The sequence below is a fragment of the Dermacentor silvarum genome, chromosome 6 (genome assembly GCF_013339745.2).
Source record: "Dermacentor silvarum isolate Dsil-2018 chromosome 6, BIME_Dsil_1.4, whole genome shotgun sequence".
NCBI classification, from domain to species: Eukaryota; Metazoa; Arthropoda; class Arachnida; order Ixodida; family Ixodidae; genus Dermacentor; species Dermacentor silvarum.
This window is the reverse complement of record NC_051159.1, coordinates 146,030,830-146,056,870: the sequence shown is the minus strand read 5'-3', so window position 1 is coordinate 146,056,870 and position 26,041 is coordinate 146,030,830. Positions and strand designations below refer to the sequence as shown.

The 26,041-nt window shown below is 49.9% G+C and overlaps 2 protein-coding genes across 4 annotated transcripts in view; one reads left to right on the top strand and one right to left on the bottom strand.

The window, feature by feature from the left end:
* Positions 1-26,041, bottom strand: part of LOC119456153 (POU domain protein 2) — a 649,805-nt gene that overhangs the window by 237,770 nt on the left and 385,994 nt on the right. The gene's annotated exons all lie outside the window — the stretch shown is intronic.
* Positions 12,951-26,041, top strand: part of LOC125946419 (uncharacterized) — a 38,502-nt gene continuing 25,411 nt past the window's right edge. Inside the window, exon 1 of the mRNA XM_049669570.1 lies at positions 12,951-13,300. Within this exon, the coding sequence (XP_049525527.1) occupies positions 13,242-13,300 (59 nt within the window). The 5' untranslated portion in view covers positions 12,951-13,241. The remainder of the gene's footprint in view (positions 13,301-26,041) is intronic.

Below are 26,041 nucleotides of genomic sequence, written 5' to 3'. Positions count from 1 at the left end.
AAAACACCAAGAAAGAGTTTATTTTCCCAACCAGGTCGATATCTGCCAAATTTCTACCCTTAAAATTTCAAAATGTAACACAAACATTCGTCTACATTGTCTCAGTCCCCCTCCCCCTCCCCCCCCCCCCCCTTACACACACACTTTCTTTTACTTTCTTAGTCTAATTATAAGCCCAAGTCTTGATATCTTGATAATCACAACGACCGCACCAGGATACATAGCCGATATTTTCTTCTGGATATCCCAGGGTAGCAGCGAGCCTGAGAAACGCATTTAATGCCGCTCAGCTTCCCTCTAAACGTAAGAATGCAGCAGATAACGCTGCGCGACGTCGGCTATTGCTTTTGTTCGTTATTAACTGCCAAAAATTGCCTCGTCGCCAAAAGCGTTAGCTGTACCAAAGTCTTAGCCAAGAAAAACAACAATAAACAAAGGAAAAGTGGCAATGAAACAACAAAAAGCAATCTACATTGCCTCACGCAGAAAACGCGAAATGGCCGTGACATCAGTGAACCAAGGTTATATATAACCGCTCCACATTTATCGGAAAGCAAGTAACCACGTTAGCGACCGGATCAAACACGCGAAACGCTGCGTAGAGAAGCATGCTAGGAGGAGGATGTCCATGGTGACAAAAAATAAAAATGGTGATAAACGTCGGTAGCTCCGCGAACGCACGTACAGGAGAGTTGAAACTATGAAGAGAAGGATAGAAAGGCAGTAGAGACATCGCGAAAGAAAACGGCTTGGATTGGGCGGAAGTCGAGGTCATTGTTAAAATAAAGCGAGCGCGGCCCGTTTTTTCTCTTCTCTCGACTCGATGCTCATTAAGGCACACTTGCAGTGCAGCCGCCTGCGCGCCGCACCGGACCAAGGCGGAAGAAGGGCCGAGCTTCGGTCACCGCCGCGGAGCCTAACGATCCGCAGACGCTATACGTGTTGATGCTTTTCCACGGACTGGCGCCTTGTCCGGGCGCTCATTATAATGGCACGCTGCCAGCGTGAAGCTTTCCGGAGCCGAGGTCCTTCCCCCACCCTCTCTCCCCACGGCCCCTCAATAGCTCCCTCAAACGCCTTCCGCCCGGTTCCAACCACTGCCGAAGCCCTTTGTTCGGTCCTGCAGCCCGCGAGCCCTACAGCCGCCGCGCACTCGAATTACATGCCAGCGATCTTCGGCGGACAGATTGCGGCCAATCGATGGATGCTGGTTAAGCGAGCGTCCTCCGCTTCGCACTCCTCGGAGAAGAAACGGACGCTATAGTAATCAATGGAGATTTCGCTCGCTCTCAATAACTCTCCGAATGGTAACCTTCCATAAGGGGGCGCATTAAAGCCCGCAGGCACGCTGGAAAGAAAGAAAGAAAGAAAGAAAGAAAGAAAGAAAGAAAGAAAGAAAGAAAGAAAGAAAGAAAGAAAGAAAGAAAGAAAGAAAGAAAGAAAGAAAGAAAGAAAGAAAGAAAGAAAGAAAGAAAGAAAGAAATCGGCTGTTATGAAACAAATCGACGAGAGAGGCACGTAAAAATGGCAGACATCTTGTGCGGATGTGCTTCCGTTTCTTTTCTTGCTTTACCCTCCACACTGCTATAGTTCGCCCCTTTTACGCCACTTTTTATTTCTCTTTTTATTTTCACAGGCGTGCAAAGTGATGGCAAGAGACAGGCACCGCCATTGGCGCCGACAGATTGAGTCGGAGCAGCAGCGTCTACAGAGTGTGCGACAAACGCACACAGATCACACAAGCGAAAAGCTGCGAAGTAGTGCGCTCGACGAGCCCGCGACTTGGAGCCTAGTAATCATGCCGTGATCGAGTGCTCGTGAGATCACGGGCGGACGAGGAGACACATAGCAGTATATAAGCGCACTAAGCCTCGCTATAAGGTTCTTTATCGCTGCACGCTAGAACGGCGGCGTCAAATGGTGCTACTGGAACACGAAATTATCCACAAAGCTCGAATTTCTTGCTGTTTTATTTTCTCTCTCTTTTATCCTTTTTTTTTCTGTTCTATTTCTAGAAAACGACAACTCTCGGCCGTAGTATTCACGTTTGTACTGAGATTCCACATCTATACGAACTCATAAGCAACAGCCATTATTAGTTGGTTTCTCCACTTTCATTTTGAAAACGAGAACAGTAAAGTGATATATGCGTTAAACGGAAACGCAGAACGAAAATGCACGCCTGGAATATAGGCGCGATGGTTGTCTTGCTTGTCTAAAAGCGAATGTGTACAGTAAATCTGGCACCAAGGAAACTGTCTTGCGCTTCAACTGTGAGCGAATAGAAACTGCTGGGAACGAATAAGTACAGGCACAGCATGCTCTAATACACGCAAGCAAAAACACAACGGCACATCAGGACGACTGAACTAGGCGTGTTACCCATAAGAAACATGGAGAATAATACAGACCGTGGTGGACGATGCAATGAGAGGGAGACAGAGCCGTTTTGCTTAGAATAAGGAGGAGGAAAGAAAGAGAGAAGGCGGGGACGCTAACCAGAAATGCGTCTGGTTGGCTACCCTACATTGGGTGACGGGAAAGGGGGAATAGAAAGATGAGACAGAGAGAGGAGTGGTGGGGAGAGGGGGGGGGGGAGGGAAGGAAACTCGTGGTGAGGTAGCGAACGCACGCGGAGGGCGCCACCAAATCAAAGGCGTTCACACAGGCTCCTCAAAAGAGATATAAGTGCCTTCACAGCTTCGTGGGCCGACGAGCGATGGGGACGGTCTTCAAGTAGCGCTGGCACGGACAAAGAGCTGATCGTCCAGACATCGCAGTGCGATAGACAGTGTTTGTCTTTCCTACTGAAATCGACGACAGTGGCACCAGAAATGTTCGATGGTCCCTTCGCCGCCGCAGACGTCGCACAAAGCTACTGTCGAGGAGTGGGGGTACTGATCCTTTTTCTATGTTGTGAAGGCATTTCTTCGTTGCAAAGGAGATGGAATGTGGTAAGCTGCCACGGATATCCGCATCATGAATGAAAACGTGCGTCGGGAAGAGAAAACCGATGTGACGAGGCTTCATAAAAAATATCATTACATGTTCATCCAAGGCATGCATATTCTCTTATCTATCAGCCTCCATCTGGACAGGTAAGACAAACGTTCCCCATCTATCCTTCTTCCTCGTTGTTTTCTCTCATATTTTGCGTAATTTGTAAACACCCAGATTATCTTGTCTTTCTCTGTTTCAGGAAAAGTGAATACCGCCAGTTTTCAAATAAAGTCAGTATTTCCATTAAGTATAACAGAGTCATGACATGATAATAAAAGCGTGCCAAACGAAACGAATCAGTCTTTTTTTTTTTTTTTTTTTTTTTGAGGCTCACGTGTCGCTCAACACAGAAGCTACGCGATACACGTATACGCCGAAAAGACCCAGTTTTTCTGCAACCTAAACACTCATTCCTGAACGAGTCGGTGCAGTGTGAAAGTGTGTTTTCAATATTATACAGGGTATCCCAGCTAAACGTAGCCAACGTTTTAAAAACGACGGAATGTGCTACGAGGCTCAAACCAACTCAGTGGTGTTGAGGATCGCGTGTCCTAGTCTGCGGTATTTTTTTTTCGTTTTGCAAAGTTAGTTAATTAGTATAAACTAACTGCATAACTTTTTAAATATTGGCTTCACCAAGAAAGTGCCAGTACGAAATTTGTACATCTCATTTAAAAATGGCCGAATGAAGTGTTTGCAACCAAGTACCATTGATGGAGCTTCTTGTAATTGCCTTTAAAAGAAAGCCCGCGAAATAGAAGAACAAACATGTGATATGTAGCACCACTATTTCAGCGCTCCCAGAAGACCGAAAATGAAAAAAAAAAAAAAAAAATACCGCACACTAGGACACGCGATCCTCAACACCACTGAGTTGGTTTGAGCCTCCTAGCGCACTCCGTCGTTTTCAAAACGTTGGCTACTTTTAGCTGGGACACCCTGTATTGACCCTTTTCGCGGCCATCCCGTGGGCGCTGCCATGTTTGATCACGTGGTGACGCGTCCATTGCTTGCCTCAACTGCCTCCGTTGCCTCCTTGTTTACAATGGAAGTGTACGACGCCGGCGCGGCTTAATAAACCTCTGTTTTCGGAGATAGCGTAGATGGTGACTAGGTGGACGACACAAAGCTTTGATCACAGCTTCAGAGAACATGCAGAAGTGCCTTTGGAGCTGATTAAGCTATGTCCGAACGGCGCAAGCAGCGTATATGGTGTTTGTTCTAAAAGCAGGGCTAAATATGTATTCCAAGCTATCCAAGCTTTGCCGATTATGAATTCAGTCAGGATTAGTGTGTTTTGCTTTTTGTTCTTTATTCGGCAAACGTTTTGAAGCAGTGGCCTGTCAGTTTCTGACACAGTGAAATTCTTCAGTGCGGCCACTATCTGATTATTTTCTGCCTAATCGCTCGCGGATGTGCTCAGTTCCGATAGATTTGTTCTTGCTGCACACAAGGCTTGAAACGTAGCTGTTTTGTACATTGTAATACCTTGTAGCAAATATATATTACAGATAGTAACTCGCTTACTGTTGTGGACCGTCACGAAACATTCAGCTTCGACCATTTGTGCGCCATCGGTGTAGTCCGTCATTTATTGTGCGTATACAGCGCGCATATATTCAAGTGTGAGCCCATTCCCTTATTCTTGATACGTCGGCGATAGAGTGGGTGTAAGTTTTCCTGCCATTTGAGACAGATGTGTATAGATAACGTGCGCGAAACTTACTATGACAGAAAGCGGCGCTACTCCCTTTGTCATTGTTTAACGAGTGGTACTCACTCTTGCCGACGTTCTGGAGATGAAGTCTTTGAAGGATAGCAATACAAGGCTGGCGGATGAGCAAATTTCTGTATCCTTGGGGACAGCCGTACATCACGAAGTGCCGGTAACACGTTCGGACAGTTGCAGCAGCGGTCGGCGAACTTGGCCACACAGATTCATTCTATTCCTTAACATGCCAGTCACTATTTTTGCAGCCAACTACTGCACACGTCTTCAATCCACATGATTCAATCTAGCATGATTGGAGCACAGTGTGTTAGCGAAAACTCAGTTGCATTTCCGACAGCTGATCCCACAGAAGCAAGGTAGAAGTGGTAATGGTTTCGTATTCATGCACGGTCGCTGAGGAGAGGTATGGCGCGCCGCCGTGAGCGCCATCTCGTTTATCTAAAACAAACTGCTCCGCCAAAAGGGCCAATATATAATGCACGCGTATCTTCAACGATGTGCGATACGGTCGGCAGCAAATCCATGGCTTCCGCGTGCCGACAACGTTCCTGGATGAGTGTACGCTACAAGAGCATCAAGGTTGCCAGCGTTGCGTTAGCAGGCACCCAGCTGCAGCATCCGGCGGCATCTACGTTCACCAACTGTTCGCAGGAGGACTAAACGCCTGGCTCATCAGCAATGTGCAATGCACACAAGAGCTTCAAAATTTGTTAACGGGAGCAGTGGTCTTTAGCCTTCTGCGACAAAATGCATTTATTGCCCTTAACGCATTGCAAGAAGCGTGCTTCTTTATCGAACGTAAAGAAGGGACATAGCGCCAGATTGCCTAATAGTTTGTCGCCGCCAGTAACTCCCCTGCATGTGCCACCGGACGCGAACGCGGAGAAAAGAATGGCGTTCCCCGAAATAGGCATGCAAGAAGCATACGAAACCCTTCGGTCGATACAGGACCGTTGCAAACGTTGTGCCGCCTAGCAATCGGCTCAGCGCAGGGGGTTCTCCAGATGGGAACAAACAACGCACGCGAGCATCTAAGCAGCGCCGAGGTTGGCAGAAAGGAGCCTCCCCGGTTCTGCACGAGTGGAGGGAACCGCTAACCGCCGATTGCGCGTCCCCGTCGGGAGGGATTAACGCGCCGCAAGCGGGAAGAGCGGTCGCACGAGAAAAGGAAGGGGGTAAGCCACTTGAGGTAACGGCACGCGCAACCGCGACGGTGTGGAGGGGGGCGGGTAAGCGGCTCTTTCGCTGGGTCTCGCAAGTTGCGCGGCGCGTTCGTGATCCTATAGCCTCGACGCGAGAGTCTGCCTTGGTGTCCCCCTAACGCTGGCGTGAGGAATTGCAAAAGTTGCTTTGAGGCAAGACGATTGGAAATGTAGCGGCCAAGTAAGCTCTGTGTTCTCGCAATTAAAATGGCAACAAACGATACGAAAAATACAAACACTGCTCGGATTTGAAACAGAGCACGCGAACAGGCAAAACGCGCGCGCACGCACGCACGCACGCACGCACGCACGCACGCACGCACGCACGCACGCACGCACGCACGCACGCACGCACGCACGCACGCACGCACGCACACACACACACACACACACACACACACACACACACACACACACACACACACACACACACACACACACACACACACACACGCACACGCGCGCGCGCGCGCGTACTTTACGCCCAAAATGATAGTAAACGAAACGAATCGAATACCATGTAAATACGCACAGGCTCTTCTTATTCTTGGGACATTTCTTTACGCTCAACGAGAGGCATGTGTCATGATTGTGCGTACACATTTTGGGTCTGAATTTACAGCGAGAAAGTCGAGCGCGCTGCTGCTAGTCGCGTGTTGAGGCGTCCAGCCAGCGATAAGTTTGCTCGTTACGTGAGAGATTGTAAGAGAAATAGTAAAGGTATCTAGCAATACGACGAGAGAGACCGCGCTACCTGCACAAATATGGCTGCATATAAGGGAGGCAATACCTCAGAAATTCCCCCAAGCGCCATTCCTCACTCGAGCGACGAACCTACCGCCGCCTGTAGCATGTTCTTGGAAGCCACGGCACGCAAAGCACGGAATATTCCTCATACCATGATGGCGGGCCTCATCTATTCGAAGTGGAGGCGTCGGTGTGACCGCGGACACCCAGAAGAATGCACGCCCACGAGCTTCAGCTAATGGCTTGCGGCTCGCGGTTGCCACAGATACGGTCATGCATTCCGGCGAACGAAAGCCGACATTCTCAGCATGGAACGCGTGTGGCGAGCCAACGAAGCCGCATCGCGAAAGAAGACAAGGAAGCTACGCGACAGAGAAAAGAGTTTGCGCAAGAACAAGTTCACTCGTGCGAGAAGTCGCTTATGAACGCCAACCACGATGAACACAAGCAACAATAGCACGAGCAACCCGCTCACTACTACGTGGAACATTGAAGATTGGCATAAGTTAGGATGCAATTTTATAAAATAAATGAAATTTCGAAAGAGAAAAGAAAAGGGAAAGAATGAAATTTTAGCAAGTGAAAAGAGAAAAGAAAGCAAGATGGGCGACGTTTTGTTAAAGAAAAAAAAAAAACAGTAGACACGTCTTTCCTTTTTTTTTTTTTTTTTGGTTTCGTTTTAAAGCGACAGCCAAACGAAGTTGGCAAGATGACTTGTTTCTTTCTTTTTTTCTTATTTGTCTTTTCATTTCGAATGAAATGTGCTCAAATGTCTTCATCAATCATTACTTGCTTCGATCAATTGCTGCAAGAAACAGTGACGTCACATAATCTGCTTGATCCCGCAGTTGCCTGCACTAAGCTATTACCTTGTTTCCCGGCATACCGAACACCTGCTTTGCATGGCGACTACTATTCGCCGAGTCAAAACTGTAATCTTAAATTGTAACTTTCATGTAATGCCTTCCAATGCCTTCAATGCTTTCCATGCCTTCCAGCAATGACAGCGTTATAGCTTCAGCAAAACAATCGCGGCATCGTATTATTCGTGGCAAGCTATAGCGTACAAATTAAAAAAAAGAAAAGAAAGAATAAAAGCACTGGATTCACGCGCTGTAAGAACATGATACGAAGAAAGTAGAAAAAAATATAACAAAAGAGAATTGTATGACGTTGTATGACATCAGCGCACAACGAAAGAGGCCGCTACATCAACGATCAATGGAGTGGAGAAAAATTGAAGCCGTGAGATTTAGAGGCGGGAAGAGGCTTTATCGATGCCCGTCGTCCGCATCAGACAGGCGCCAATGCAGATTATGACCCAGGTAGCGGGGCCAGGCCTCCGTAAAGCCGCCCAGATTGCTCCGCTGGCGCCGTGCAAACAAACCGCCGAGGCCTGCCACCATCTGGAGGCGGGCTGATAGCGGCCCTGATCTCGAGCACAAACCGTCCCGCTAATAAATTGTAGGTGCCGGCCGCTTCCTCCCCGTCGAACAACCTGCATCGTCACACGAGAGGCTCGAGTCCCTCCTCTGCTTCTAGCGCTCCGACTAGCACCACCTCGGTATTGCTGCCCGGTTCCATATTTTACCAACACACGCCGGCGAACGTTCACGGTTATCGAACTCTCCTCGCGGAGTGTTCTCGATAGATGCAAGACTTTCCTGAGAAAAGAAGATTTAATCACATTTCCTTTATTGTTTGGCAATTTTAACACAGCGATGGGGGAAGCACTCTACCTTAAGTACGATAGGCTGAAGGCCTAAAGTAAACGCACAAAAGTAGCTCTATTGGTTGATAATACATACCAAAAACAAAAATATAACGAAATGGAAACTACCCCTCGACCACCGAGGGGCGTCAAGCCCCTGTAAAGCGTGCTTCACGCACGTCAACAGGGCGCTAGGTGAAGCTACGGGGTTCCGCTCAAATACGATACAAAGCCTTTCTTGTGCCGAAAGGACGACGGTAGGCCAGTCCCATGAATGGGCACCACTTCTGTGAAGGCTGAAAATCAGCAAAAAAGAAAAAAAAAACAGGAAACGGGTAGATGGCGATAGGATTGTGAGACGTAACCGCTCATTCCAAAAGGCAACCGTGATAACTCTCAACCAAGTCAATCTTAATAATGAATTTATTTCCCATCAAATGTACATGATGGCGGAAGCAGGCAGTAGAAAAAAAAAGCAGAAGGCATTTTACAGAATGCTTCTTTCATAAATGTTACACCCGCGAACGTTTCCTGAAACGCAGACAAATTTTAAGCTCGAAGAACAACGACTCAACTGAACGGTAGGCAAGAGCGTGAACAGCATGGACACGACGTTTGTTTTGGCGGGGCCGGTCATGGCCACAATCGAGTCGAAGTGGCACTCACGCCAATGAAAACAATGGGGAGGAATCAGCTGTGACTAGAGATACAATCATTACGCTATTCCGGTTATGGCACAATCATGAGCACGCGAGATTTTTGAAGATTCAAGGGCGCCGCAATAAAGCCATCCCTCTGGGAGTATGCGCGTATAAATATTTATTGATTACAGTACTAGGACACAGTTCGGCTCAGAAATGTTTATTTTTTGATTAACCGCTGCCTGCGCGCTGACGGCAGCATCCCGCGTTCCGTCAAGGCTCCCTGCCAAGATCAGACGCGCATCCGTGCGGAACCACAGGAGGATAGCGGGTATACTAATACAAATGGCTCGATAAGCAATGAAGGAATATAGAGAAAAGGGAGAAACGAGATAGACATACGGCTGCTATGATTGGACTGTTCACTGTTTCTCTGTCACATAGCCAATCGCGTGCCCTGCCTATGCATTCGATTCCGCTCCTTACGTTTTGTTTATGACAGTCGGTGCTAGCGTTGCAGTGTAAGGGCCATGCAGTGAAAGCATACCGGGGAAGGCGGCCTGAACTAACGGACCCCTAGTGTATCGCAGCGCCGGCGCCTTCAATTCATCATCTGTCTTCTCAGAGGTCGGGGAAGTGTCATCTCGACGAAACGAAGAGAGAGAGAGAGAAAAATAAAGAAATGGAAGGGCACAATATAGAGCAGCAGAAGCGGAGGCCAATATAGCTAGCAACAAAGGATAGCACCCAAACGAGAATACCAGATACAGGAAAGAGAGACGGTAGCGTGCAATAAAGAAAGAAAAAAGAGCAATTTGTCTGATAGATAACGCCACCTAGTGAACTTTTATTGGCCTCTCGAGAACGCCCAAGTCCCACCCCACCCACTGTCCTGCGCAAAATACCCAGGTTCCTGATTTTCTTTTTTTTTTCTCTGTCTCTCTTACCCTTCGTCGACGAGTCAAGTCATTTGTTTTACTTTAGACTGCTGAAACTAAAGGAGTTCGGCGGATAGTATACAGCACTGAAACAGAAAATAGAATGCAGCTCTACGGACAGTAGTACAAATTGCTTCCTCCATGAAAGAACGATAGAGCCCCGACGAAGCCAGGACCCCCGACAGGGTTTAGCATTGAAAAGGTGCGAGACGCCCAACGGTTTTAATATTAAATCCGAGAAAGGCACGCGCTCTCGCCGTCTCGAGGCGATGTTATTAATGATGGCGTGCACTGCGCAAAGAAAAGAACCAAGCCACGACACAATACAGGTCTGTTATTTTTCAGCTGGAAGACAAGCAAGGCGCGGGAGGGAATTAAAAAAAAGGGGGGAACAAACTATGAAAAGAAGGTAAGGAATTGTGAAAATACTCGGTGACTTCGGAGTTACAGGGCTGCATCGGTAAGGATTTCCCCTATTTTCCGAGGAAATCTTTCGAAGCAGACAACAAGATAAAAAAAAAATCATAAGTATAGAGAGGGTGTCTACTGTTGAAACTTTCAAACTCCCTAATATTTACAGCTTTTCCATGAGTGTCTTTACAAAAATTGCCTGGCAGTGTATGACGCTGGAGGTTCAAGAGCAAGGAAAAAAATTGCGGTCTACGGCTTGTCAAAGTACAATGCCAGTCCATAATGTTCTGCAACTACTACCAGTACTACCACTATCAGATGGAATGCATTGCAATGGAATGCAATATGTCAGATTTGACTGAATCACGTGTTTCGTAATGTAAAAATCACCCGGGCAGGTTCATACTAAGAAAATCAGCAAAATACGCAATTATACGCAGATGGCCTACATTAGGTTGCGAACTTCGCTTCCTTCTAGCAAATCACTAGTTTCGCCGTACCTATACTGCACGTACCAATTTGCTTAATTTAAAGCAACCGCGGTGATATTTTCCTGTTTCTTCCTGTATTTTCAAAAAGATAATAACTTTTGCAATCAGGCGGGCGATTACCACATAAGCGCAAAGCCGATAATCATGAAATACCAACAGCATCATGGCGCTGCCACCGACTCACGTTACATATAAAGTTGTATATTTGTACACACCCAACATGCGTGCTACTCTCAGGATTGGCCTGTGCTATTAACGCGCAACAATCCCTTGTTTCGATCCCGACGCTTCGTTTCACAACCAACGTAACTATGTACTCGATCAGTAATAATCCCTCTTTCTACATCCAAATGGTCCTGGCGAAGGCTCTGTGCGAATACGACAACGCAAACGCCACAAAGGAGGTGCTGTACGCCAACAAATCCTCAACAATGCGCATTTGTTGCTCTAAAGGAGGTCGTCGAGGCCTGTTGCTTCTGTTCTACAAGAAGTGGGCGTGACGTTGTTTCACTCAGCATGGCACAGCATGCCATGCTTCTTTTTTTTTTTACATTTGTATGATTCTTTTTATTTATTCACACATATTCAAATTCCGGAAACAATCATACTGCAAGCCCTCCATATCTCACTCTGTGAAGTTCTGAGCTTGTTCGTTCTGGAGTTCTCTAGAATTCGTGTTTGCGAACTTCTGTGACATCTTTCTATTTATTCCCCAGAAGACACTAACTTTGAAAAGAACTTTGATTGAAGCCCCCCCCCCCCCTTTTTTTTTTTTTACCCGTTGAATTTTTTTTTTTTTTTTGAAAGTGTCAGTCCTTCGTGCGCCTATTCACGATACGAAGACACCACGACGGTAAGGCATTGTTGTGTTCTGACATTGTTGTGTTAACAACACTACGGATCGTTTAGCGCATAAAACAGCAGCGGTCTGCTTTTTTCATCGCTGCAACCAATTTGAGCGATGATAAGTGCGAGAAAACGCGCCACAGAGAACTGCACTTTCACTGACAACCTTGTTAATCGATTTCACGACCGATAATATAATATAGAACGTTCTAGTGCAAGTGCATCATTACCAAATCCTTCAAACAGGAAACAGAAATAGGACGCTGGTACATATTCATATCTCCTCTGAATTATTTCCGTCAAGCCTTCGGCCACCTGTTCCCGAAGACTTTGGCGATGCAATTGCTCACGCCATGCCAGTACGATCTCTGCTCTCAAGGAAACACTGCTTGGGAAGGGCGTTTATAACCAGCCCAACGTTCCCCCACGAACACCCGGCTGAAGTAAGACTCGTTGACGGGGCCGGGGTGATTACGCGCAGTCTAAGGTGGGGAAAGGAGCCACGCAATCATCTCGGCGAGGCGGCACCTGCTACGTGTGCTCATGCTGTGGCGGAAAAAAAGCGACAGGGGGGAGGTGAGGGGTCGTCGCGGGTGTCACTGCCGGCCGACAACACGGCTGCTACCGCGACTCACGAGTGGCCTTCCCTCAAATGAAACAGATCGAATCGAACAAGAAAAAGAAAGGAGGGGGGGGGGGCACAGAAAGACGTAAAGCGGGCGGCCAGCTTAGGGTGGAAGGGCGTCCCTCTCCCTAAACGCAGAGAGCAGCGAGAGGAAAGGATCGCAGCAGCGCAATAAAAAGAAAATGACGAGAGAAAAGGGCGAGCCGAAGCAAGAAAGCAGAGCCAACAGGAGACGACAGGCCCCGTTTTATGAAGCCCCAGGCGAGGCCCGGTTGGTCAAGCGCTGGGCGGCGGCAAATGAAAGCGCCATCGGCGCCATGGTCTCCATTAGGAGAGCGCCGCGCCGGAGGAGAAGCCGAAAGCTTCCGCTCGCCTTTCCCCTCGCCGCCGGGCACCAAAAGAGGCGCGCGCACGCCGGAGGCCGCCGCCGCGAATTAATGACCGAACGCGCGCCTCCAGTAATGGACTCGGAGCCCCGGACCAAAGGGTGGCGCGCGGCCCCGACGCCCACGACGCCGGAGGCCGAGCGGAACCCCGTCGCGCCGCCGACCGGCGCAACCGGCGCGTTTAATGGCTAATTGCGCCTTAATTCGGCGCCGCCGTCGGGGCGCTCCGGGCAAAGCGCGGGGCACAGCCCCGGGGGACGACCGCGGCGGACGCGTCGCAGCTGACCGCTCCTCGCAGGACCACACGCGCCGCGGACGCTGCGAGGACCGGCCGGACGCCGACGACGACCAGGCGCTCGCCTCCTGCGGAGACTCGACGAGCACGACGGCGACGCGACGCGAGCGTCCACGACGTCCGCGCCTTGCGAGGGGCGGAGAGGAGGGGGCGGCCCTCACCGGCGGCCTATATATGAAAGATGGCGGCGCCTCGACACCACCCGACGAATAGCCAATGAGGGCTGACCCTTGGAATGCGCCGTCTTCAACGCGGGAAATTCGGCTAGCCGACAGGTAAGCGACCAAGCTTCGGTACACCACTGGGGCATGAGCGCGCCAAACCCTGGTGTCCTCGCGCAGAGTGGTGCTGTAGCTGCTTGCTGTGTGTCGGTGAGAAGTGTGACATCGAAAATTGCAGCGCAGTTATGAGGGCGCGCCTACGGCGCGCTGCCCAAATCGATTTCGAATAGTGATGGAGGAGAAGCGGGGAGGACTAGAGAGAGAGAGAGAGAGATAGAGAGGAAGCCGTCGTGGCTCGCCAAAGTCGTTTGGCAACAGACAAACGCACAGCCGTCCACCGCTATTAGCTGCGGTCATGCACTCGACTAACCGAACGCCACTCAAAGGTGCCACGCCGAGTGCGGTGTGCATACGTACATTTTGTTTGGTTCTAAAGACAGCCCTCATGGTCAGGATACTAATGTCGGATTTAAACAGACGAACAGATGCTGAGAAACCTATAATTCATCTGGGAACAAATTATAGCTTTTTATAGCAAAATAACTTCTTGCTGATTGGTCAGCCGTTTCGATAATATGTTCTCTATCACTATTGGCTGGTTTTTTGTTGTTACCCACTTCACTAACGTAAAAAATGTTGCTGAATACGGGCTCTCATCCGAAGATAACAGCCTGACGCATAGTTTAGCCACAATTAATGCAGGAGCGCCTCATTATCAGATCGCGAGTTCAAAAACGAACAGCCGAAGGAGAGGGGGGTTGAGGTGCGAGAGTATCCGGGCATCTTTTTTATGATAGCGGTTTCGTGCCTCTACAGTTGGCCACTCCAGTTCATTACTAGATAATGAGAAACGCAACCGATTAATAGTGAAGCAGGAATGCTTGGTACTTGAGGAGAATACACTCTGCGACACATCTCGCAGACCTGGTCATTCAACAGCTGCTGCTTTCTCAACATCATTCGCAAATCCCGGGTATCGGCGCCATCTACACTGCGTAACAACATACCACAGCGCCAGCGTGAAAAAACCTGGAACTGTGCTCGGAATTTCTTCCCTTAAAGCAGAAAGTTGCGCCTATATATGTTAGACGAATGCCTTATCAATGACAACACTTTTTTTTTTATTGTCGAATGATTAGCCGTTCAAAGCACTTAGGAAGCCCTGCGATGATCATGCAATAAAACGTCTAAACTGTATAGAGAGAATAAACGAACTCTGAACGATAACCAACCTTCATTATCGCTGTTGGAGACTGCGATACATAAGCAATAAAGTTATTGCTGTAATTGTCGTAGATGAATGTTGTACTCTAACCATAGCGGTCAAATAAGACCGGAACGCTATGGAAACAACAATAACAGCGTTATAAGTAACGCCCATACACCAAGACGTATATGCAGCAGTATAAGCGCGCTAGCGTAACGTAACGAAGACTTTGACTATAAATTTTTTTCCCCATTCATCATTGCAGCTTTAGGAGCACCCCACTGTAGATAGCCGAAAGGTCGAGAAAGGCTCATGCACTAAAAACGAATACGAACCATGTTGCAGTGAGGCCTTAACTTTAAATAAGTCTACTTCCATAATCGCTAATAAGCCTTGTCACACGGGCAGCCTTAAACGCAGTTATACCCAACCATAGTAACCTGACGTAACCGCAGTTACCGTAAACCGGAGTGGGGCGCTGCTACACGCTGCGCATCTTTCGTTGTTCCCAATGTGTCGTCACAGTGTTGTGAAGGCGGACGCCTAATTGCTTACACGTCAAATGAATTGCCGACAGAATTCATCGTTTCGTTACCACAAAAAGAATACCGCTCACCGGTATTTTTTGTTCAGATTCTCAAGCTTCTGAAGAACTTGCTTGACATTATAAGGACCTCCCTCGCCGGCAGGCCGGAGTTGAGAGCCTCCACCATGACGTTCTATATGCGCGAGTTGCGTGTGCTTGAGCGCAGAGCGGTCAGTTTGTCCTCCCAAATGCGTATCAAGGCTTCCGTCGTCGCGACAGGCAAGTTGACACTCTTCTGGGAGGATGATTCGCTGCGAGCGAAGCTGCAGGCGTCGGAGCTGGGGGCCGCCATTGTGTCAGTTACGGCTTTGATTGAGGTGGCCAACCTCAGTTTGCGACAACCGTGGTTAGTGGAATGACTACGGTTAAGTTTATCGTGTGACTGGGTGTAGCTGCGGTTAGCCTTAACTGCCGTCAAACTTAATTTCGGTTAGACTACCCGTGTGACAAGGGTACAAGTCAACGCGTCATGCACAAGATGAACAAGTAGCATTAGCATTTCCGACCTATTAAAAGAGTGAGGAAAATTAGCTACGTCGACGACGTTTCTTCGTGCTCCAGAAGGCGGAAGGCTTGACGAACGTAGTGACCTTTGCTAACTCAATATATTCGCCTTCTGTCTGAAAAGAAATGCAGAAGAAAGACAGAAAGAAAATACAAAGAAACAACTGAATAAACGAATGCTCTGGCCGAGGACGACACGATGCTTGTGTCCACTGAACAACCGACATCCGCCCGCCCGGAGCAATGCTAATGGAACGCAAATGTAGCCGCGGCCCTCGGTGGTCCGGGACTGCTTCGCATCGGCTGCAGAGCGCGCGACACCCGATATGTTGATCTGACGACGGCGCGACAAGAAATGCATCTCGTTGAGGGCACCCTCCATAAGGGATAATGGGGCGCCCTCGCGTTGCAGCCACGCTCGCCGGGACCGCGGACCCATCGTCCGCGTTATGATCAGCATCGCGCGCGCCAGCGAGCGCGCGATATGGCCAAACGCGCACGTAACGCGGTCCGGGGAAAGATGAGGCCTCGCTCGCCTCCCGGAATACCAAGTCGGTCGGAAGCACGAACGTAAGAAGGCAGTGCGAGGGGAGGAGAGACGGGCAGCAAGGCGACGCGAGGTGTACGTGCGCCGGGGTGGCCGCGGTACGGGCTCCGTAACGACGGGTATTCTTTTCGGCCAATGGCGCCACCAACAGATGGGAATGCTATTATGCTGCTCTCGGTGTCTATACCGGCGCGAGAGCGAGAAAGAACGACCCCGGCCGTTCTACGTGTGCGGAGTGTATATCTGCAACGCTGATGCGCTCGTTGTTTCAATCGGGTGTCTGGAGACGCCGCGGTGACGCGCATGCTGAACAGCGTTGCTGTCTAATTTCGGCATTTAGAGCATCCGTCGGATTGACCGGACGGCCCCAAGTGAATTTTACGTCACTATTAACCCTGCTTTAATGTTGAAAACGAGACAGGATAGTAAAATATAAATATTCTTCTACATTCAGGTCTCTCGTCTTTCATATTATTTATAGATTAAAATATTTCAGTATTGTTTTAGCGGTAAATGCGAGAGAAATGCGTTGGCATGACGTCACACCTCTTTGAGGTCCCGGATCCATAATTAAAACCGCATTCACCACATTGCAAACAAAGATTTTTTTAAAATTATTACTGAAATGAGAATCGCCAGCCTATGATGGTGACGACTACTTTTTCGTATAGCCGAAACAATATAAAAAAGATATACATGTAGTGTCGTACAGGAGCTCACTTGACACACGTCCTGCCTCCTCGAGGAATGAAGTGCACCTGACGGAGGTGCGGAGCAGACCACCGTCAATTGCACTATATATAGTTAGCCACTGGAAAGATTATTATTGATTCCTCGGCCGAAGAAAGGCAAGGTAATCGAAGAGAAACTCAAAGCATACTTCTAGCAATTTCGCAGACAAAAGGCGAGGCTGGTGACACAATTGTTAGTTCACGCCTTGCGTTGTATTTGACGTATCGCGGCAGACCCGGCGAGCGAAAAGTTCGACGAAATTGCCACATTGGGTATTCGCTCACATTTAAACGGACCAGGTAATCATTTTGAGTAATAGGAAAATAACTGGGCTCAGGCAAATGTCACCAAATTCAACAATGTTACAAATATATATATTTCTAGTCTGCGTAGCTCCACCCGTCTCCAGTCTATGCATCCTTTCTGCAATGCCAACCCTCTGCTCAATGAAGAAATTAGCTGTCTGTTATGAGAAGAAGGGAGTATGAATTTCACAACAAACGCGTTAACCTGACATTGCACTTGGTATCATAAAGAAGAAGGCGAGCTGGACAGGACGTGCAATGCCACAACCGCAGTCGTGGCCCAGTGGCTTGGACACCCGGCTCGGCTGCGGGAGGTGCATGGCTCGATCCCCACAGTGGGACACCCACCGGAATTATAAGACGGACGCAAACAACCCCCCAGCCGGTGACCGGCTTTCCGAGGGTGCGTTGCTTGAGAGAGGTTCGTACAGGCCGCTATGCTTGCTGCGCAAGAATCAAGACACACAAAACACCCTAGATAATTAGTGGCTTATCTGAGCAAATCAAATGTTACCAAGGGAAGCGAAGTGCCGCGGTTGAACGGGGAAGTAATAGATAGGCTGACGAGAAAATCGTACCCGCTGAGGTCGGGCTTGATGCAGGACAGGACACAGGTGGAGGTCATTCAGGATCGGCTTTTGTTCCGCAGTAGAATCGAATAGGTTGATGATGATGATATCAATTAGAAAGGTACGTTTTAGGGGTCTCTGGCCTGTCTCATTAATGAGCCAACAACCCTCAGCTATCCGCACAGCACGGGAGAATATACCCTGGGCGTGCACTCTTCGGTGGTGCATTTCTCGGCACCCACCTCGCGCTGGCATCGCGATCTAGAAAACGAAAGGAGAGAGGAGAATCGCCGTTCCATGCGATTCAGCGACACTTGCGCTCGCTCGGGGCATAAAACGCTGCAGACCCGCGAAAGACGATGAGACTGCCCGTTGGCCAGAATGGGCCAGATTTCGAAAGGAGAGGGGCGTTTTGAAGAGTAATGGCCGCCGCCAACGAGAACCCACACCGGATAAGTCTCCTACGAAGCTTCCATCGTAGTCCCCCATCACAGCCAGGCGTCCCTGCAATGCCCCCGAGAATTCCGCGGCCCTTACGAGCCACGGTGCTCCTTAGTCGTCGCGAGCCCTCGACGCTGCGTGATGTTGGACGTGCAAGGAAGCGGCAGTTAGCGCCGTCGCCAGGTTCAATCCCAGCTGCCGAGCTGGTGGGCTGTACAGAAACGGTGGCGTGCGCCGTGGTCGACACAGTATTGAACGGAGCGAATGGGACAGAGGGAGCGGATCCATAAAGCACGACGTGACGCGGCCAATCCAAGCTGCCGGCAGAAAACGCAGTGTTCAGACCTGCGGTTCATGCTAGCATACGGCCCCCTCTGTCTGGTAGGACGCGCGGTATCCCTCAATATTTATCCTTCAAGTATCTGAACAACGTTCAAGTTCTCTTCGGCGGAGCACTGTGTCAAATTAAGCGACGCTGTAGAAGAGTGCCCACAAGCGTGTGTATCGTCCCCTATAAGAAGAGGCAACACAGAGAATCATGATTCATGATTACGTTTCATTTGAAGAGTGCATGGGTTGTTCGCGGCTAAGATCCACTGGTCGCAGAGCAAGATTTTGTAATGAGTTGCACCAGTACCACGCATTTTTTTTTTCTTCGCTTCTGCGCGTGTGAGCGTGGGAAGTGACAAGCGCCGTCGCACGGCTATTCGGAAAAAGCAAAAGAAATCTGGAGATCCCTGTGCACACCCACAACACAACTCTTACAGCCTAACGCTTTTTCTCACGTTTACACAAATCACAGCACCTGCCACAACGGATACTCCCCACCTCCGCCCACATTTTTCATCAAGTCATAAACAGTCACTATTTTTCTAAAACCATTGTTCGCAAGAACCTACCGTCACATTAGTGGTATGTACTTCAATTGTTCTGCGAAATATTGAAGTTACATTTAAGCGTTTCGGGCATTAAAAAGAAAAAAAGAAAGACAAAATCCGAGGCGACCTAAGCACTTTTTATGAATTGTGAATGTCAAAGCATTAATGTCCACCTGAACGCCGCTCAGCGGTCTTTCGAGGTTTGCGCTGCCAGTAACGTTTTCGAGTTTTGCTGCAGGGTATGTTATCGAGTTTTTCGAATAAATTTGTACGGTTATTTATTATTATTATTTTTGTACAGTTTCTACGTTAGCACGTTGGCTGTGGAGTGGAATCATTTGGACGATATTGCTGAGAAATCAAGGACGCCGCAAGCCACTGGCTTCCTGCGCGACAAGAGATCGAGGAATCAGCAGCGGCCACCAAGGCTGGCGCGCGCAGCAACTAAGCCTAGCGAGGGTGAGAGAGAAAGATACGGACCTCGAGCTGGCTTCCGAGAGCGAAACAGCGCCACCCGCACGCGCGCGTCACGCGACTGCCTCGACGACGACAACCCGTCTCGACCCGCGGCGTCGCCGTATCTGCTCCGTCGAGGCACCCACGTGACGTGGCGTCGCAACCAACGGGAATTTAGGTGCCGCTTCGCTGCTACAGACGCCGGATTTTTCGCTCAGTGGACTATTTGACGCCTTTCGCATCGAAAAGTTAGCCATTTTCACTTCAGAAAGGCACACACAATACAGCCAACATTCTAATCTCTTTCAAGCTCCACATAAAAGTTATACATTCAAAGGAATCACCAGAACAACGGATCAGAGTAAACACCAGCAAAGCGCCTGCAATGATAGTACCACCTGTTTTCTGTAACCAGCTCCCATAGACCACCCACAACTAATGCAAATGAAAGTACAGGTGCGGCGACTTTCGAACCGGCCCGCTCCAATTAGTCGCCTTCCACGTGACGACCGTAAGGCCAAAAAACACAAAACGGCACCATAAGGGTGTGGAATACGATTGTGCCTTCTCAGAACGCTAATGCGGCTAACCTTTAATATATATATATATATATATATATATATATATATATATATATAAAGAGAGAGAAATGGCCCAACTGGCGCGGCGGCTAATTGCGCGAATAGCGGGTTTCCTACACTTCGTAAGTAAAGTGTGCGCACGTGGATGGCCCAGCTACTATAGTGAGGCCCTCAAGTTCGCTATCATCAGGGTGCACAGACCTGCATTTCCTTGTCCTTTCAAGGCAGGCGCCATGCTGCAAAACAAGACCGCATCCTATATCTCACCAGCACGTTTTCTTTCCACATTTTTATTTCTTCACTCTTGTTTTTAACCTCTGAACATCCTATCCCGCAGGCTAAGTGACGTTCGGCATCCGGGCACGGCCGAGGCAGCCCCCAAAGATTTCCCCAAAAGTTAAATGTCGATTCCGGAAGGTTATCCCTATTTCCGCTCCCGCTCCTGCTTTTAAACTTCTCCAATGTCCAATTTCGATCGACTGAGTGCCGCGCGGCGTTTTCTGCGCCAAATGGCCACAGCGGCTGCCGCTATGTACTGCCAGACTCGCGGGCGCGTCGCCCGCCATCCAAACCCTGCGCCCTCCCCCTTCCCACTTTCGGGATAATGCCCTCCTCTCGCATTTTCCGTCTCCACCGGCTACCTTTCCAGCCCTTATATCCGCTTGCGTTTTCAGCCGTGCTTGCTGAACGTGTCCGCCTTCTACTAAGTCTTTATTACACTCTTGTTCTTTTTTTCTCTCGCTCCTCGAATCTTCCTTTCATGCCGGCCAGGCCGTCCTATTTGTCCTTCCGCCATTTTCGGTCTGCTGGGCCTCGAACGAGGCCTAGCACCGTCCAGCCAGCGTGCACTTCTGCAACTCTAGCTACGCCGCACCCCCTCCCACCTCCGAGCCCCTTAAGAGCGCAGCAGCGCGCGGGCATTAGGAAACAGGAGAGCAAAATAAATCGAGAAGCCACCGCCGAGAGCGCAGCGCTGTCTCCCAGCATTACGGAGAAAAGATTTTTTTTTCTTCCGAGCCAGAAAATAAAACATAAATCAGGTAGAAACGCGACAAATTTAAAAGGAGCATGGAAAACTGGAAGACCAGTATCGAAGCGAACGGGAGAGCAGGAGCAAAAAATAAGGGACGCCTGACAAGGAAATTTCAAATCCGATTCCGGCACTGCGGCGCTGCCGCTGCAAGCAGCGTGTGCCATCCGAAAGCAGCGTCCCGATTTTGTCTCGGCCCGAGATCTGTCCCAGGGAGGAGCAAAACAAGAAAGGCTCGCCTTCTGCCGCGCTATGACCGCGCACGTGTGCGCTTTTCTTGTTCCCGAGTTCTTCTTCCTGACGCTCCTCCCTCTCCGGAGAAGACTCCGCTCTTCGCTTCCGCTCGACCACCGCCTAACTGAAAAGATTTCCAAAGCTGCCGCGCTCGGCTTCATGCGCCGTTTCCTACCCCCCCCCCCCCCCCCCCCTTTCTATTTCGGCTTTCGTGCTTGGCTAGGCTTTGGGCTCGCCAGCCTACCATCATGTCAGTTCCAGCGAGAGGCAAACAAGGCTAGCTGAGCGAGCCAGTAAGCCGACATCTTTTGCCAGCTCTTCTCTTCCCGGCTCCAGATTTTTGCTCCGTCAGTGCGAGCTTAGCTGCGGCCAGCCGAGCGAGCCGGCCCGCATGTCCGTCCGCCATCATTGTATCGCCGACGCCAGTGCTGTTGCAGAATGTACGATACAGGCGCGTACTGAAGCAACGTGAGTCACCTATGACAATGAAGTTCTGTGAGAGTTTAAAGCTGCACATTCTTGGCCCAATTCCCGAGATACGCCGTGCTGTCCTAAATTTAAGCTAACATTACGTGGCATCTTAGGTACCAAGGCTTGCACTTCAATACAGAGGCGGGCCTTAGGTTCATTATTCACACAACTTGGAGATTTTGGGCTTTCTCGGAAAGCTCCAACAAGGGTTCACGCCATATTATAGAAAATCCAAATTTTTTTGCCATCGATTAACGTGTAAATAACAGTATCAGGTTTACTCGCACGCTTTTTTTTTTTTTCTCCAATCTCCTCTGGAATTTTCTAACACCATAACCTTCCTTATAGAGAGTAGCATGTCAGCGGTCATATGCACGCCGTCGAAAACCCTCTGTCTTTCAATAAAAAGCTTATCTATCTTTCCAATCATTGCAATGAACTTTTTAGAACTGTATGGTGTCTTGAAAACTACTGGAGAAGTCCTGTTTTGGGGCAGCATGCACTTTATTTGTAACGTTGCCTTGAAAGCCAGAGAACGTCTTCCCATTGAAGGCAGATTTCGTCGTCGAAAGCAATAGTTACCTAAAGAAGCGACAAGAGGCGAGCACGGCAGATGCATTAACGACATGACCCCATTTCCGGGCAGCGTTTTCAGCAACACAACGGCACGCTGCACTGTAGGCTGAAAATCACTGGTGAGGTGTCTGCACCTATTTTCTCCTTGATAGGCCCTGGCCTTGCCTCGTCTGATACAAAACGCACAGATCGCGCAGTGTTTCCACTGCAGGCGTGGTCCCATAGCATTCGCCGAACTTTATTGAAAGGGATATCATGAGCTCATGTCATCAACGGGGTACAATTCAAAAAGTGCCACAACAGGATATTTTATAAAACACTGCTCATTTACTGAACAGCGCACAATGAATCTTAAGCTTAAAAGAATGGCTCTACACAACGCAGCAGCCAGCAAGGCGTATGGTTGACCTGATTCTTCCAGGTTTTTTAAACCTTTCTCCAACGCAATCATGCAGTGTTCCCGTTTGTTTATTTCCGTTTAATCGCGTTGCTCTCTCAGGCACTCGCGTAAACCTAGAGCTGGTTACGCTTGAAGCAGCAAGCCGCAGTACATTTATTTCTCCCAGTAAGCTTCCTTGCCTATGGGGCGTTCACCAATAAGACAACGAGAAGAACACACCAAAGTAGAGATAAGTAGCGATCGCGCGCCATTCGGGGCATTCGCATAAGAACTTCGCGCACCAGTTTTACGAGGCGAGGCCAATCCCACGCTCGAGCAGAGCATGTAACGCGAAAACCGCCGGCCAATATCATAAACAGCGAGCAACGGTGCGTGGACATGCATTTTATGGAGATGATCTCATTCATGCAGAGAGAGCGCTCATAACCGCCGTACCACGCGCCGAGGAGATAAACGCCGCTCCTAACGGCAGCGCGGATGAGAGGCCAGTCCCGGCACAACGACCGATCCATTCTCGAGCAAGAACAATAATCAGGCCGCTTCACGGTCGGCGCGCCTGGTGCGGGAGACGCACCCTGCGCCTGGATATTGCTCAAGACCACGACAAATCGTTACCGGCACGTTAACAGTTATTACCGCGAGGGCACTGCCTATATACGACGGGAACAGCGTATGAGAACCGGACAGAAATGAGAAAGAAAGCCCGCACTGTCTGTGAAACGCCCGACGAACAAAATCCGAACAAGAACGTATACGTAATACAGCCAGCGACACTGCCGGTCACGGCTGCCCCGTTCGGTTGCGAGTTCGGCTGCCGATCCTACAAGAGCTACCGCACGCTGCCTCGAACGATGCAGCTGAATTTTCAATAAAGGATAGCCCAGTGCGCGCCACACGCCACGTCTTTTAGAAATTGTTTCAACGCATGTGACTCTTCACGTCCCCGTGCTGCCAGCGAAGCACCGCTTTAGGACGAGCATAGCGCATTGTACGCAGCGGAGCTAAACACCTACGCTAGCGCAGCAGCCACGGCTAATCTGGCGTTGATAAAGTATACGGGGACCGCAGGCGCAAATGCAGCATTACCATCGCGGCACACGGAAATGAATGGACGTGCAATCCGCGCGAGGAGCGATGTGGCGCAGCCAGACGACCTCTCTGGCCATCGTGGCAGTATAAGCGCCCGTCACTTACCAATAGCGCGGCAACATTTGGGTGCAGCAAATGAAGGCTGATTACCCAGACCGAAAGCAGCCATCACAAGCCGCTGCAACCGTTGCAAACGTGACCGCGAGGTTGCAGGAGAGAGATAAACAAACGATTTGGGAAAAAGTAGCCCACGTCCACAGTGGGCAGAGGGGGCGGCCACAGCACGTACGAACGGTTTCCCATTCGGTCCGCGCTTAGCATGGGGCGACCCGGGCCGCGAAGAAACAACGGCCCCTCTGACCGAAGGGCCAGATTGGAGATTCCGAGCGCCGACCCCGAAAGGAACACATCTGGAGCCCGCGAACGACGACGGGTCCGCATAGCTCAAGTGCCAAGGGTTAAATTATGACGGCGCTTACAACGCGGCCGGCCCCGTGCAGCGGCGGTGGCGGCGGCGCCTGGCGGCCGCTGTCCCGTGATTAAAGGGGCGCCCCAAACAAATGACATCGGGAGAAAATAAGACAGCGCCAATGGCCGTCGCTCCATCACCTGCGAGATGGGGGAGGAAGGCGCTGCCCGGGCGCTGCGCGGCGGTGAGGACGGCGCGCGCACAGCAGTAACGGTTCTTCTCGTGGACGAGAGAAGGACAAAGAATAAAAGAAGCCGGAGAGAAAAGCAAAGGGACCCGACACGTCGTCTCCCTCTGCACGGACGGACGGACGGTGCGGCAGCCGGCCAGTCGCCCACCGGCAGGAAATAAAAGAGATGGCCTCGGCCTGCTCGCTGTGTCTCCCTCTCCCCGTCTGGTTCATCCCCGCAACCATCGGTCCGGCACCCGCGACGAACTACAGGGGCGAGCATGGATTGCGGTGCGTGGCACGGTGGTCGCGAATTCCCAGCAGCGGAGACGGAAGCCACGCGCGCCGTCCGTGTTGGTGCCCGTGTCCAGAATCGCTTGGCGCAGTGTATAGTCGGCGAGACGGTGAACGGGAATTGGAAGGGCCCCGTCGGACACCGAGAAATGAGCCGCGCAGCGCTAGGGCGTTGGCCATCGCCTTTCCCATTAGGGACTCCCCTGCCCTCCCCCGCGGCAGCGTCGGTGCCATCAAAACCTCGATGGACGCATTGTCTTGGACCCCTGTGTGCCGTGAGCGCGGCCGGAGCCCTCGAGAGGCCCTCGTCCCCTGCTTGCGGATCCACGGATCCGCAATCGCCGTCTCGGAGACGCGAGCGCGCGCAAATGAAGCGTGCATTCGACCTGTCGTGTTTCTGCGTCTTGGCGGTGGGACGGCTGCTTCCTGGGGGATAGGTACCCGGTTTTCTAGAGATAGAGCTGTGACAACATATATTTATTTTCTGAGCTTCCGTTGTCTAGGCAGTTTCAGAACCCCCAATTTCAGAACCCCCCCCCCCCCCCCCCCCCCCTCTAGCCGAGCGCCTTCTGGAACTTGTAATGGTCGCTGCGGTGCATGCATTTAATCAACAGTCCTTACTCAGTGCAAGCGGTCACTATGGTTGCTTCGTCTAGAGATAATGGACGGGACGCAAATCCGAACATCACGCGTAGGAATTAGCAGCACTTGCTTATGCAGACGATACAGAATATGGAGCAATTCCAGAGTGTGCCATGTATAAAATGCGTTTGATATATTATGCCCGAACAGGCACGTTAGACATTAAGTGGACGCTTGTTGCAGACGAAACAGCAATGTAAAATCTCTTGTGTGAAAACATAGTGTGCCAACGGAAGATTTCGTTACATTCCGCAGCCACGAATCGCTTTCCTTTTCAGAACAACATCCAGTCTAGAAACTATCTGATCAGTAATGTCTAAACACAGCTAGTGTCTAAACACAACATTGATATAGGGCAGTTAAGTGCTCTATGTTCGCGCCTTGTTTCTCCACGTAATTTAAATTTCATAAATGAACAAGAGAATCTCAATTACCTAAATCTAGATTACGCTTGGTTAGTAACAGCAACTACGCATAACTATTTTTTGTGTTATAAGAAATTATTTTCATTTGAAGTTTTGTGAAACCCATCGAATCATTGAAGTTTGAGGATAAAAAAAAAAACACAAGAAGAAGAAGGAAAGAAACTTCTTGCGGCAACACATGTAGTTTGCG